General features: G+C 41.8%; 1 protein-coding gene across 2 annotated transcripts in view; it reads right to left on the reverse strand.

Annotated features, from left to right (window-relative positions):
- Positions 1-13,273, reverse strand: part of LOC118371476 (protein kinase C alpha type) — a 234,586-nt gene that overhangs the window by 21,019 nt on the left and 200,294 nt on the right. For both annotated transcript variants that reach the window (XM_052527508.1, XM_052527509.1), the window contains 2 exons: positions 9,178-9,258; positions 6,170-6,277 (listed from right to left, as the gene is read on the reverse strand). In XM_052527508.1, the coding sequence (XP_052383468.1) occupies positions 6,170-6,277; positions 9,178-9,258 (189 nt within the window). The remainder of the gene's footprint in view (positions 1-6,169; positions 6,278-9,177; positions 9,259-13,273) is intronic.

A 13,273-nucleotide genomic window follows, 5' to 3' on the forward strand; every position in this document is an offset into this window, starting at 1 on the left:
CCACTCCAATAACTTGAATTTGTTGTCCTTAAGCCATTTTACCACAACTTTGGATGTATGTCTGGGGTCATTGTCCAGTTGGAAGACCCATTTGCAACCAAGCTTTAACTTCCTGAATGATGTCTTGAGATGTTGCTTCAATATATCCATATCATTTTCCTTGCTCATAATGCCATCTATTTTGTGAAGTGCACCAGTCCCTCATGCAGCAAAGCACCCCCACAACATGATCCTGCCACCCCCATGCTTCACGGTTGGGATGGTGTTCTTTGGCTTGCAAGCCTGCCCCTTTTTCCTCCAAACATAACTATGGTCATTATGGCCAAATAGTTCTATTTTTGTTTCATCAGACCAGAGGATATTTCTCCAAAAAGTACGATCTTTGTCCTCATGTGCAGTTGCAAACCGTAATCTGGCTTTTTCATGGCGGTTTTGATGCAGTGGCTTTTTCCTTGTTGAGCAGCCTTTCAGGTTATGTCGATATAGGACTCGTTTTACTGTGGATATAGATACTTTTGTACCTGTTTCCTCCAGCATCGTCACAAGGTTCTTTGCTGCTGTTCTGGGATTGATTTGCACTTTTCATGCCAAAATAGGTTCATCTTTAGGAGACAGAACGCATCTCCTTCCGGAGCAGTATGATAGCTGTGTGGTCCCATAGTGTTCATACTTGCATACTCTTGTTTGTACAGATGAACGTTGTACCTTCAGGTGTTTGGAAATTGTTCAAGGATGAACCAGAATTTTTTTTCTGAGGTCTTGGCTGATTAATTTAGATTTTCCCATGATGTCAAGCAAAGAGGCACTGAGTTTGAAGGTAGGCCTTGAAATACATCCACAGGTACATCTCCAATTGACTCAAATTATGTAAATTAGCCTATCAGAAGCTTCTAAAGCCATGACAATTTTCTGGAATTTTCCAAGCTGTTTAAAGGCACAGTCAACTTAGTGTATGTAAACTTCTGACCAACTGGAATTGTGATACAGTGAATGAATCTGTCTGTAAACAATTGTTCGAAAAATGACTTGTGTCATGCTCAAAGTAGATGTCCTAATCGACTTGGCTAAACTATAGTTTGTTAACAAGAAATTTGTGGAGTGGTTGAAAAATGAGTTTTAATGACTCCAACCTAAGGTGTATGTCAAGTTCCGACTTCAACTGTATTATATATGATAAAAAAAGGAAAACAATGTACTTTTTTATACAGTACCAGTCTAAGGTTTGGACACACCTACACATTCCAAATTTTTTTTTTATTTTTTATTATTTTTTACATTGTAGAATAATAATGAAGACATCAAAACTATGAAATAACACATATGGAATAATGTAGTAACCCCCCAAAAATGTTAAACAATTCTAAATATATTTTATATTTTTTAAAGTAGCCACCCTTTGTCTTGATGACAGCTTTGCACACATTTTTTGCATTCTCTAAACCAGCGTCACCTGGAATGCTTTTCCAACAGTCTTGAAGGAGTTCCCTCATATGCGGAGCACTTGTTGGCTGCTTTTCCTTCACTCTGCGGTCCAACTCATCCCAATTGGCTTGAGGTCGGGTGATTGTCGGGTAATTGCCAGGCCATCTGATGCAGCTTTCCATCACTCTCCTTGTTAAAATAGCCCTTACACAGCCTGGAGGTGTTCAGCTAGTCTGCTTCTCACAAAGACGCGACGGCTGGAAACAAAAATCTCAAATTTGGACTCATCAGACCAAAAGGACAGACTTCCACCGGTTTAATGTCCATTGCATGGGTTTCTTATTGGTGTCCTTTAGTAGTGGTTTCTTTGGAGCAATTTGACCATGAAGGCCTGATTGATGCAGTCTCCTCTGAACAGTTGATGTTGAGATGGGTCTTACTTGAACTCCGTGAAGCATTTATTTGGGCTGCAATCTGAGGCTGGTAACTCTAATGAACTTATCTGAAAGAAGAGGTAACTCTGGGTCTTCATTTCCTGTGGTGGTCCTCATGAGAGACAGTTTCATCATAGCACTTGATGGTTTTTGCGACTGCAAAAAGTTCTTGACATTTTCCGGATTGACTGACCTTCATGTCTTAAAGTAATGATGGACTGTCGTTTCTCTTTGCTTATTTGAGATGTTCTTACCATAATATGGACTTGGTCTTTTACCAAATAGGGCTGTCTTCTGTATACCACCCCTACCTTGTCACAACACAACTGATTGGCTCAAACGCAATAAGGAAAACAATTCCACAAATTAATTTAACAAGGCACACCTGTTAAATGTAATGCATTCCAGGTGACTACCTCATGAAGCTGGTTGAGAGAATGCCAAGAGTGTGCAAAGGGAGGCTACTTTGAAGAACCTGAAATATAAAATATATTTGTAAAAAGTAACACTCTGTGGTTTCTACATGATTCCATGTGTGTTATTTCGTAGTTCTGATGACTTCACTATTATTCTACAATGTAGAAAACAGTAAAAAAAATAAGAAAAACCCTGGAATGAGTAGGAGTTCTAAAACTTTTGACTGTAACTGTATATTCATTTAAAAATATATATTTTCCTTTATTATTTCCCCTAACCCGACTATCCCTCCCCTAATTCGAGTATACTAACGGACAGCAAACCTTAGGATTCTACTTCCAGCTTATACATACTATATACATTTTACAGACACAGTATATTTTTACAGCAGTTTACATTCCTAGTTGAACACGAATTCTAGCTCTTTCTTTCTTTCTTTCAGTTTCCCAACAGCGTGCGAGGACTTAGTCCTATTACAAAGTTGCCCACCTACATTGGAACATAACGCTCATTAGGAGGGCGTGTCTGTCAGTGGGCGTGCGTTACATCAGCAGGGGGTGACATTTGTTGCATAGCCAGCCTTGCAGGTACAGTACAGTATCATAACAGAAAAACAATCATGTGTTGTCATTGAAAAAATTTATTCCTGGCCACGTCCAAAATTGCACCCTATTCCATATGTAGTGCACTACTTTTGACCAGAGTCTCTGTCTTGGGAGGAAGAGTGATATCCACTGCAATTTATTTTTAGTTTGAAACTCTGAACTTTTGGCAACAACATAGCATCTGGGTATAGTGGAATATACTGTAGGATAGCATAGGGGAGTAAAACGAATCCAGATACTTAACTCCATAAGCCCAACACTCGCTCACCAAACCACGACTCTCTCTGTAATTCTCCTGAACCCAGTCGCCAGCCCAGTCCCGATGTTCTATCCCATTCGTCATTTCACAGTCTTTGGAAGGGAGTTTGAGGTGAGTCTGAACGTGTGTGTGTGAGTGAGTAATCCTAGCTGGTCTAAAGGTGCAAAAAACTCATCCCAGCTGCAGTGTGAAGAGGCCAGGGAGAGTAATGAGAAAAGCTTGGCTAGAGCGCCTTCACACCTCTCCTCTCCTCAAAAATTGCAGTGACATAGCGGTGGGGTGATGGCAGCAAAGCATGCTGGGTAATGTAACAACGCCAAAAATAACAACCAGTCCCGCTATCTACTCCTGTCGTCTGTCGGTGGCAGCCACAGAATTGTGACTTAGACACGTGTGTGTGTGTGTCACAGCCGGTGAAAAGGAAAAAGTAATTTGTCAGGGTTGTGTTCACAGCTCATGCTGTTCCCCTACACATGAAAAGGGAACCCTTGTACGCTGCAAACGGAATCCTGTCTGCTTTTGCTTGACTTCACCTTCAAAACGTAAACTTGAGGCCCAAAAGCGGCCTGGGAATGAGTCTGTGTCTGTCTATGGCTGATGAGCTAAGGGATCATGACCAGGTTCTCAGTGTTCTCTCCTTGCTAGAAGACACATACGCACGCGCACACACCTCCCCGAGACCTTTTATTCATGCGAGCCTTAGAGGATGGCCCGTCCACAAAGGCAGAGCATTGGATCAAAGCAAATCATCCATCTGCAGAAACAATGGAGGGACCCTCACTCTCTTCCCTATGGGCCCTGGTCAAAAGTAGTGCACTACAAAGGGAATAGGGTGCCATTTGGGATAGATGGATGGATTTGAGGTAAAACGCTGTAGGACATTTCTGCTGCAACCTAAATACTACAGATGTAGAATCTTAATTTTTATGGAGGAGAGAGCGATGCGAAAGAGGTCGGAGACAAAGAGAGCGAGAGAGAGGGTTTGCAGAGAAGTTGAGGGGCAGACAGATTGCAGAAACAGTTGTTAGAAAGTGGTGGTAGTGTGAGAAAGGGGGAGAGTGAGAGAAAGGGATAGAGAGATGGCAAGATAGAAGGAGAGGCAGAGAGGATGTGTGAGCTCTGAGGGTTGAAGTGGGGAGGTGTGGACACCAGTGTGTTATCACACAGTTCATTGACTCGGCTCAGCCCCGGAACGTTCCTTCTCTCCTCCTGCTCGTGTTATTAGTGCCTTCACCTCTCCTCTCTTACACACGCACACCTTTCCCAATGTGTCTCCCTCTTGCTCTGCCTTTAATTCGTTTTTGGCACAATATGGCTGCAGTCCAATATATGCACACAGGTGGGTACTAGGAGAGATGGAGACCCACACACTGTCAAAAATAAGGAAATATTAGCTTTAAGCTTTTAAGTAATCTCTCCTTGTTCTCCTATTTTGAAACCTACGCACCTGTAACAGACACTATTTGATCTAAAGGACCTTCAAAAAGTGCAGACGGCCACCCACCATAACACAGGTGGGCGCTACATCGGTGATGAATAGGGGTGAGGTACACACATCCATAACTCCTCACTGGGCTTCTCCAATCCCGCTTGTTTTGAATCCACTTCCCCCCTATAGTACAGTATGCCCGTAGCTATGTAGGTAGTAACCCCCGTGCCTATAGACTACAGTAATAGATCCTTCCCCCCCTATAGTACAGTATGCCCTTAGCTATGTAGGTAGTAACCCCCGTGCCTATAGACTACAGTAATAGATCCTTCCCCCCTATAGTACAGTATGCCCTTAGCTATGTAGGTAGTAACCCCCGTGCCTATAGACTACAGTAATAGATCCTTCCCCCCCTATAGTACAGTATGCCCTTAGCTATGTAGGTAGTAACCCCCGTGCCTATAGACTACAGTAATAGATCCTTCCCCCCCTATAGTACAGTATGCCCTTAGCTATGTAGGTAGTAACCCCCGTGCCTATAGACTACAGTAATAGATCCTTCCCCCCTATAGTACAGTATGCCCTTAGCTATGTAGGTAGTAACCCCCGTGCCTATAGACTACAGTAATAGATCCTTCCCCCGATAGTACAGTATGCCCTTAGCTATGTAGGTAGTAACCCCGTGCCTATAGACTACAGTAATAGATCCTTCCCCCTATAGTACAGTATGCCCTTAGCTATGTAGGTAGTAACCCCGTGCCTATAGACTACAGTAATAGATCCTTCCCCCTATAGTACAGTATGCCCTTAGCTATGTAGGTAGTAACCCCCGTGCCTATAGACTACAGTAATAGATCCTTCCCCCCCTATAGTACAGTATGCCCTTAGCTATGTAGGTAGTAACCCCCGTGCCTATAGACTACAGTAATAGATCCTTCCCCCCTATAGTACAGTATGCCCTTAGCTATGTAGGTAGTAACCCCCGTGCCTATAGACTACAGTAATAGATCCTTCCCCCCCTATAGTACAGTATGCCCTTAGCTATGTAGGTAGTAACCCCTGTGCCTATAGACTACAGTAATAGATCCTTCCCCCCCTATAGTACAGTATGCCCTTAGCTATTATTATTAGTAACCCCTGTGCCTATAGACTACAGTAATAGATCCTTCAACGACAAAACCTCCAGTCTAAAGGTCACACGTCAAAGTCAGTCATATCTATCGACAGATTCTATCGATGTATCACTTCTTGCTCTTCCTACTGTACATGCTAATGGATAGTGTCTTCATAAAGGTCATTGTAAAGACGGCTTCAAAAGGTTGACTTCATGAAGTGTTAATAATTGGACCTAGATCACAGTGGGTATGGGACTAAGTGTTATTGATGACAGATGACGAGAGAAGGGGTGAGAGACTAGCTTCAAAGGGGAGTGGGGAAGACCATGGGTTTAAGGGTGATGGTTGTGGGGCAGGGTGTGAAGGCATAGGGGGCCATATAAATATAATGACATTGACTTCAATTGGAATTTCCATTCTAGTAATTCTATATTTCTATGAGAGGAGCTGAGGTTCAAAGGGTTCTTTGGGTCGAAGGTCGTACTCACCCCTTTGCAGATGGACACGGCCTCTTTGGACATTTGCTTGGGGTACGACACGTTGTGCTCCATGATGGACTGGAAAAGCTCGTCCTCGTCCTCACCATCAAACGGGGGCTGGGGAACAACACGTTACATAGAACGTTATATGTATGTTGTAAATATGTTGCAAATGTTGTATACATGTAAATATTTTGAAAATGTTTTATACATGTTGTAAATAGGTTGAGAATGTTATATACATGTTGTAAATGGGTTGAGTATTTTATATACATGTTGTAAATGGGTTGAGAATGTTATATACATGTTGTAAATGGGTTGAGAATGTTATATACATGTTGTAAATGGGTTGAATATTTTATATACATGTTGTAAATGGGTTGAGAATGTTATATACATGTTGTAAATGGGTTGAGAATGTTATATACATCTTGTAAATGGGTTGAGTATTTTATATACATGTTGTAAATAGTTTGCAAATGTTATGCACATGTTGTAAATATGTTGACAATATTATGTAAATGTTAACATCAGAATGTGTAGTACATCTGTAATGACCTCAAATATTATGTCTTATCAGTCCTTTTGACCTTCACCTTCAATCAAACGAGTAAATTCATGATAATCTATCTAGTATATTAATGTTTTTCAGGGGTCATTTCTATACAAAAGTTGCCAGCTGGGAGGGAAATGGACTCGATGGTCCAGCTATTTTCTCCCTCCACCTCTATCATTACGAACCATAATGTGTGCATTGGGATACATCATAAATGTAATATTTTTAATTTCCACTAGACTAAACCCTTTGGCAAGAGATACCTAGGCTGCTTTCTGCTCTCTTTATCTGATACACAGTACACTGCACTGAACACCCTATTTAGGGGGAAACACACACACACACCTCCCACCCACACAGTCGACCCTCGCCCCTACAATCCTGAGGTCATATAAGCCAAATGAACTACTTTTGGCCTGTGAGTATGTACTGTAAAAGGGTATAAAACTAAAGTTGCCCCAGGGCCTTCCCTTAGTAGATGGCTGGGATACTGCTCATCCATCACGCCATCTGTTTCTGCCCAGTGAACGGGACGAGATGAAGCTCCTGGCCACTGGGGCCCCAAACACACAGGGAGCAAACAAACCCATCACCCTTACTGAACACAGCAGCAGGGAGTTAGCTCTGGCCGCATCTCAAATGGCACCCTATATGGCTATACCCTATGTAGTGTACAGTGTAGGCTGGTGGGAGGAGCTATAGGAGGATCTGCTCATTATAATGGCTGGAATGGAATTCATGGGATGGTATCAAACACATCATGGATATCACGTTTGACTAATACCATTAATACCATTCCAGCCATTACAATTAGCCCATCCTCCTATAGCTCCTCCCACCAGCCTCCACTGGTAGTAAGGCTCTGGTCAAAAGTAGTACACTATATAGGGAATACCATTTCAGATGCTCACTCAGAGTATTCGATAGCGTAGCCAGTCAACTAAATATATTTTTGAGTTGCCCTTACTGATGGTTGGGACGGTTATGGACATAACCGGAAAGCATCTGTTCAGCCTTTACACTCAAACCCATTCACGGGTGGAAAATTCCAGATTGGAACACAGTGGCTGTACAGAAAAATGCTATACATGACGTCAGAGCTCTGGCTCTGCCCTTCACAGCGCTGTATGGGTTTTGAGTGACAGCCGTTATGAACTTGAGCACCTCGCAAGACAATAAGGTGCCCCTCTCCCTCCAGATAGTTGGGGAACTTTAGCAAATGTTTTGTTGTCTGAGTGAGGGAAATGCTGTAAATTAAGAGGACTATGTATTGTGAATGATGAGACATGAGGATTATAGTAAATACCGCTTTGATATCATACAAGCAGGGCAAACACAGGATTCCAAATGTGCACTTCACATTTCCATATCAATTATACTCATGTCATATACGGTGTAGAGGTCAACCGATTAATCAGCATGGCCGATTAAATTAGGGCTGATTTCAAGTTTTCATAACAATCGGCAATCAGCATTTTTGGAAGCCAATTACATTGCATTCCACGAGGAAACTGTGTGGCAGGCTGACCACCTGTTACGCGAGTGCAGCAAAGAGGTAAGTTGCTAGCTAGCATTAAAAACGTATCTTATAAAAACAATCAATCTTCACATAATCACTAGTTAACTACACATGGTTGATGATAATACTAGGTTAACTAGCTTGTCCTGCGTTGCATATAATCAATGCGGTGCCTGTTAATTTATCATCGAATCACAGCCTACTTCACCAAACGGGGGATTATTTAAACAAATTCACATTCGCGAAAAAGGCACAATCGTTGCACGAATGTACCTAACCATAAACATCAATGCCTTTCTTAAAATCAATACACAGAAGTATATATTTTTTAAACCTGCATATTTAGTTAAAATAAATTCATGTTAGCAGGCAATATTGACTAAGGAAACTGTGTCACTTCTCTTGCGTTCATTGCACGCAGCGTCAGGGTATATGCAACAGTTTGGGCCGCCTGGCTCGTTGCAAACTAATTTGCCAGAATTGTACAAAATTCTGACATAACATTGAAGGTTGTGCAGTGTAACAGCAGTATTTAGACTGATGGATGCCACCTGTTAGATAAAATATGGAACGGTTCCGTATTTCACTGAAACAATAAACGTTTTGTTTGACATTATAGTTTCCGGATTTGACCATATTAATGACCAAAGACTCTTATTTCTGTGTTTATTATATTAATATAAAAGTCTATGATTTGATAGAGCAGTCTTACTGAGTGGTGGTAGGCAGCTCAGTTACTAATAAACTTGACTAATAAACAATAAATTATACAATTTAAGACATACTATGTCCATGTGCTTGGAGACACTGAAGCCAAAATGGGTGCCACCTAGAAAAACTACAATTTCTGGGTTATTTTTTTGCGGGTGGGCGTGGGTCGACCACAATAGGTCGACCACAATTGGTCGACCTATAGTAGAGAAAGCTGGGGGGCACACTCACCTGTCCTGCCAACATTTCGTAGAGCAGCACTCCATATGCCCACCAATCCACTGATAGCCCATATGGCTGGTATGCAATAATCTGGGGAGGGAGGGAGAGAGAGAGAGGGCAAGAGAGACAGAAGAGAGAGAGCAAGAGAGACAGAAGAGAGAGAGGGCAAGAGAGGGATGAACAGAGTTACATGGGATTAGATAAGACAATGTACATGGTCGCAGAAGGTGTATACACATTATACACATTACAGACAAAGAGACGGGCACACACACATTTAAAAAAAAACGTTTTGTCTCACACCTCACTCTGCATCAGCTACTGTAACACATTCATATCGTCACGATATGTCCATTGCTAACTGACAGTACCCAAGAGAGCCCGAGACACATGCCTTCCACACACGCCCCACCAGTCAATCTAGCTCTTATTAGCAATTAGCATCCTCTTCTAGAGGGAACCTGGTTCATCACTGAGAGAGCAGGCACATCCTGTCAACCAGTTTCACCATCTGCTGTTGTATCCCCCTAGCTTATCATTGGATCCATTCTAATGAAGACATGAGACAGCCTTGCCGGAGCGAAGTACTGCTATGTTGTGGAGGGAAAATCCATTGATGCAAAGCAAAGTACTGTTGTGACGTCCATTGGAGAATTCACTGATGCTAAACAAATGGAGGGAGACAATGTTATCGTTTTGTGAAGTGGTGGGTGGCGTATCTCTACTTGTGCAATAACAGCTGGGGTAAGTACGCCCCACGCATGCAAGAACACATTATGCATGCATGTGCACATAAAGGGACTTTCATTGAACAGATAAGATGATGGAAGCAGAGAACAAGACACCTGAAGCCCCAACAGTGCTAGGGGAGAAGCAGCTGCACAACTAATAGGCTACCGGCGGAAATGAAGATGAAGAGGTGCCTTGAGTATCAGAAGGAAAACACGAGTGTCTTCCTGTGTCATGTTGGAAAGTGTAGCAAACGTGAACTTATTTTCAGAGGACGTGTCCAACAAAACGAGTGCATCAATTAATGAATACATCAACATGAGGGATTTCCAGAGGAAGATCATCAATAAAAGATAGGCCATTATGTCATGGAGAAGAGGTGGGGAAAGAGGTCAGCGCTTTGTTTTTTTTACACACAGTATAAGGAGAGGGTGTCTTTGCGTGTATGTGTGTGTGTCTTTGTATGTGTGTAAGGAGAGTGTGTATTTGTGTGTGATCTTATTTGAAGAGGCACTGCACAGTTCATCGTAAACAAAGATGGTCGTCACGCCTACCTGACGTAAGCACTTGACCTCCTTAATAGTACCCCACCTTGACAGTAAGTATATCATGTAGGTTAAACTCCTATGAGCAGGTATACATATGCATAACAGATGATGATATGCAGTGATTATGAATGAGTAATGTGAAGCTTTAATGAGCTGATCGGAGTTACGCTGCTAATGTAGTTGGTGTTTAACTCCAGTCTCTGTCACACATTCTTACAAGCACCCACAAACACTCTCCTCTTTCTTCCGCTCTCTATCACACGCGCACGCACACACACCTTTTACCCCCACCATCACACGGTAGGGTGTGATATGTGAGAGCAGCTCTTCTCCACATTGCCCTGTGACTTTTTCTGTGTAAAACCTGACCTCCGCCTGCCCCTTGAGAGCCCTGAAAGGCACCTCTGGCTCTGCACTGTGCCTGCATGGCACTCAAGCCACTTCCCTTCAGGCTTTAGAGAGCTGGACACACAAACAAAATCAATGCACACACATACGCACATACTCCTACATACTCCTACACGGTCCTTCTGTAGCTCAGTTGGTAGAGCATGGCGCTTGTAACGCCAGGGTAGTGGGTTCGATTCCCGGGACCACCCATACGTAGAATGTATGCACACATGACTGTAAGTCGCTTTGGATAAAAGCGTCTGCTAAATGGCATATATTATATATTATTACACTGGCTGGCAATCGCAAAAAACTCAAACAGTCATCCCTCTCTTACACATACGTGAGCACACAAGCAAGACTTGAACCTGTTTCCCTAACAGTAAATACAATATTGGATTGTTTTCTGTTTGTCGTCCTGTCTTTTTGGCTTACCAGGCCATACTCAGTCTCAAACTAAACTGAACAGGTCAAAATAGATTCCATGAGTATATCAACCTTTCTCCATGAGCTACACTACCGGTCAAAAGTTCTATAACGCCTAATCATTAAAGGGTTTTTCTGGTTGAGAGAAAGCCAAGAGTGTGGACAGCTGTCATCAAGACAAAGGGTGGCTATTTGAAGAATCTTAAAATATTAAATATATTTTGATTTGTTAACACTTTTTTGGTTACTATATGATTCCATATGTGTTATTTTATAGTTTTGATGTCTTCAATATTATTCTACAATGTAGAACATGGTAAAAATAAAGAAAAACCCTTGAATGAGTAGGTGTGTCCAACCTTTTGACCAGTAGTGTACATCAACAACAGGTCTATCTTAGGTAACGTTTCAGATGGATACATGCTTACAAACCCCTGGGCCAGGCATCAGAAATTACACAGGAGACAAAACGACTCAATAGTCCATATTGAGAATGAAGACCATTCTAGTTCTGCAGCTCACATGGTTGTGCTACTGCCTGTCTGAGGCACTGTGTCAGTCAGAGAGTGGACATGAAGGTGGAGTGGTTGTCAATAAGCAACAGCGAGACAAAGATATCACACCACCTGCCTTCTACACTATGCTGAAAAAGATGTTGGTCGAGCAGATAGTTGAGCTGACCCAAACCAAGACAAAATGGAAACTATGGAGGCCAGACAGTACCAGTAGGGTCCAGGAAGAGGAGCTGAGAACCAGACTGAGAAATACAGGAAACCAGCTTGATGAATTAAGGAAAATGAATCAAGGAAAAGAGAGTTATAACATATTATTACTTGTTCAAAAGGATGTATGAGCGCTTATCACGTCTTATAAATCTATTATTATGTGGCACTGGGTACTAAATGTACGAACCATACTACATACTATTTAGAACATACGGTTCAGTAAAAAATGTATGCAGTAAGCAACAACATACTAGGCTCGTCCATATTGAGAAGGCGCCATCTAAATGCACAATCGCATCTGTTTGCGCCACTCGTTCATTTTGGAACAGCACGTTCCCTCTTCTGATTATCGGCTATTGCCAAATACACGTGGGTATGATAAGATTATTCTCTTCCTCAAGTGTGCTGTCAAGTCATAATAGATGAAACGCTGAATATGACACCATGGCATTTCAAATCATCCTACATTTCTGAAGTTTCACATACTATAAAACTAGCATTGTTATTCAGACAGGCCCAATGACTCTGATTCATTATAAGCATCTTGTAATGCATTAAGACCTCATCATAATGTACCTAAGAATGTGTAATAGTTGTCTTCACAGAAAGACCAAGAGTGGCATTCTCAGCTGCACTGACAGGGGATGGTTCCGGAAGCATCAAAAGGACCGTTCAACAAACTACTTTGGTGTACGGGAAGGTCATCGCCAACATCAGCAACGCCTACAATCCCCCAAACCGGTAATGTGAAGCACAAACAATAACATTATGGAAAAAGGTTAAAGTGACAGTTCACTTTTGAAAGTTTTAGCTTATTCTTTTCCTGGTAGATCTATACCTTTACCATTGCAACAGGGAATGCATATATTTCTTGGACAATGCACTGTATAGATTTGCTAATTCCTAATTTACTGTAACATATAACTGGTAACCATCTATAATTGATGAAAACATGTAAATGTGTAAAGTGATGTGTAGAGTACATTAGCCATTTGAGTTTAATTGAACTGCATTGCATTTAATTTTACCTCATTTTATTAAAATATCAAAATATTTTCCTGTGGGGTGTGTCCAATTCCAATTCAAATGGTGAATTAGCTAACTCTTAGCCATTTACTCAGTAGCTAACTCTTAGCCATTTACTCAGTAGCTAACTCTTAGCCATTTACTCAGTAGCTAACTCTTAGCCATTTACTCAGTAGCTAACTCTTAGCCATTTACTCAGTAGCTAACTTTTAGCCATTTACTCAGTAGCTAACTCTTAGCCATTTACTCAGTAGCTAACTC

The sequence above is a fragment of the Oncorhynchus keta genome, chromosome 10, assembly GCF_023373465.1.
Source record: "Oncorhynchus keta strain PuntledgeMale-10-30-2019 chromosome 10, Oket_V2, whole genome shotgun sequence".
Classification (NCBI taxonomy): domain Eukaryota; kingdom Metazoa; phylum Chordata; class Actinopteri; order Salmoniformes; family Salmonidae; genus Oncorhynchus; species Oncorhynchus keta.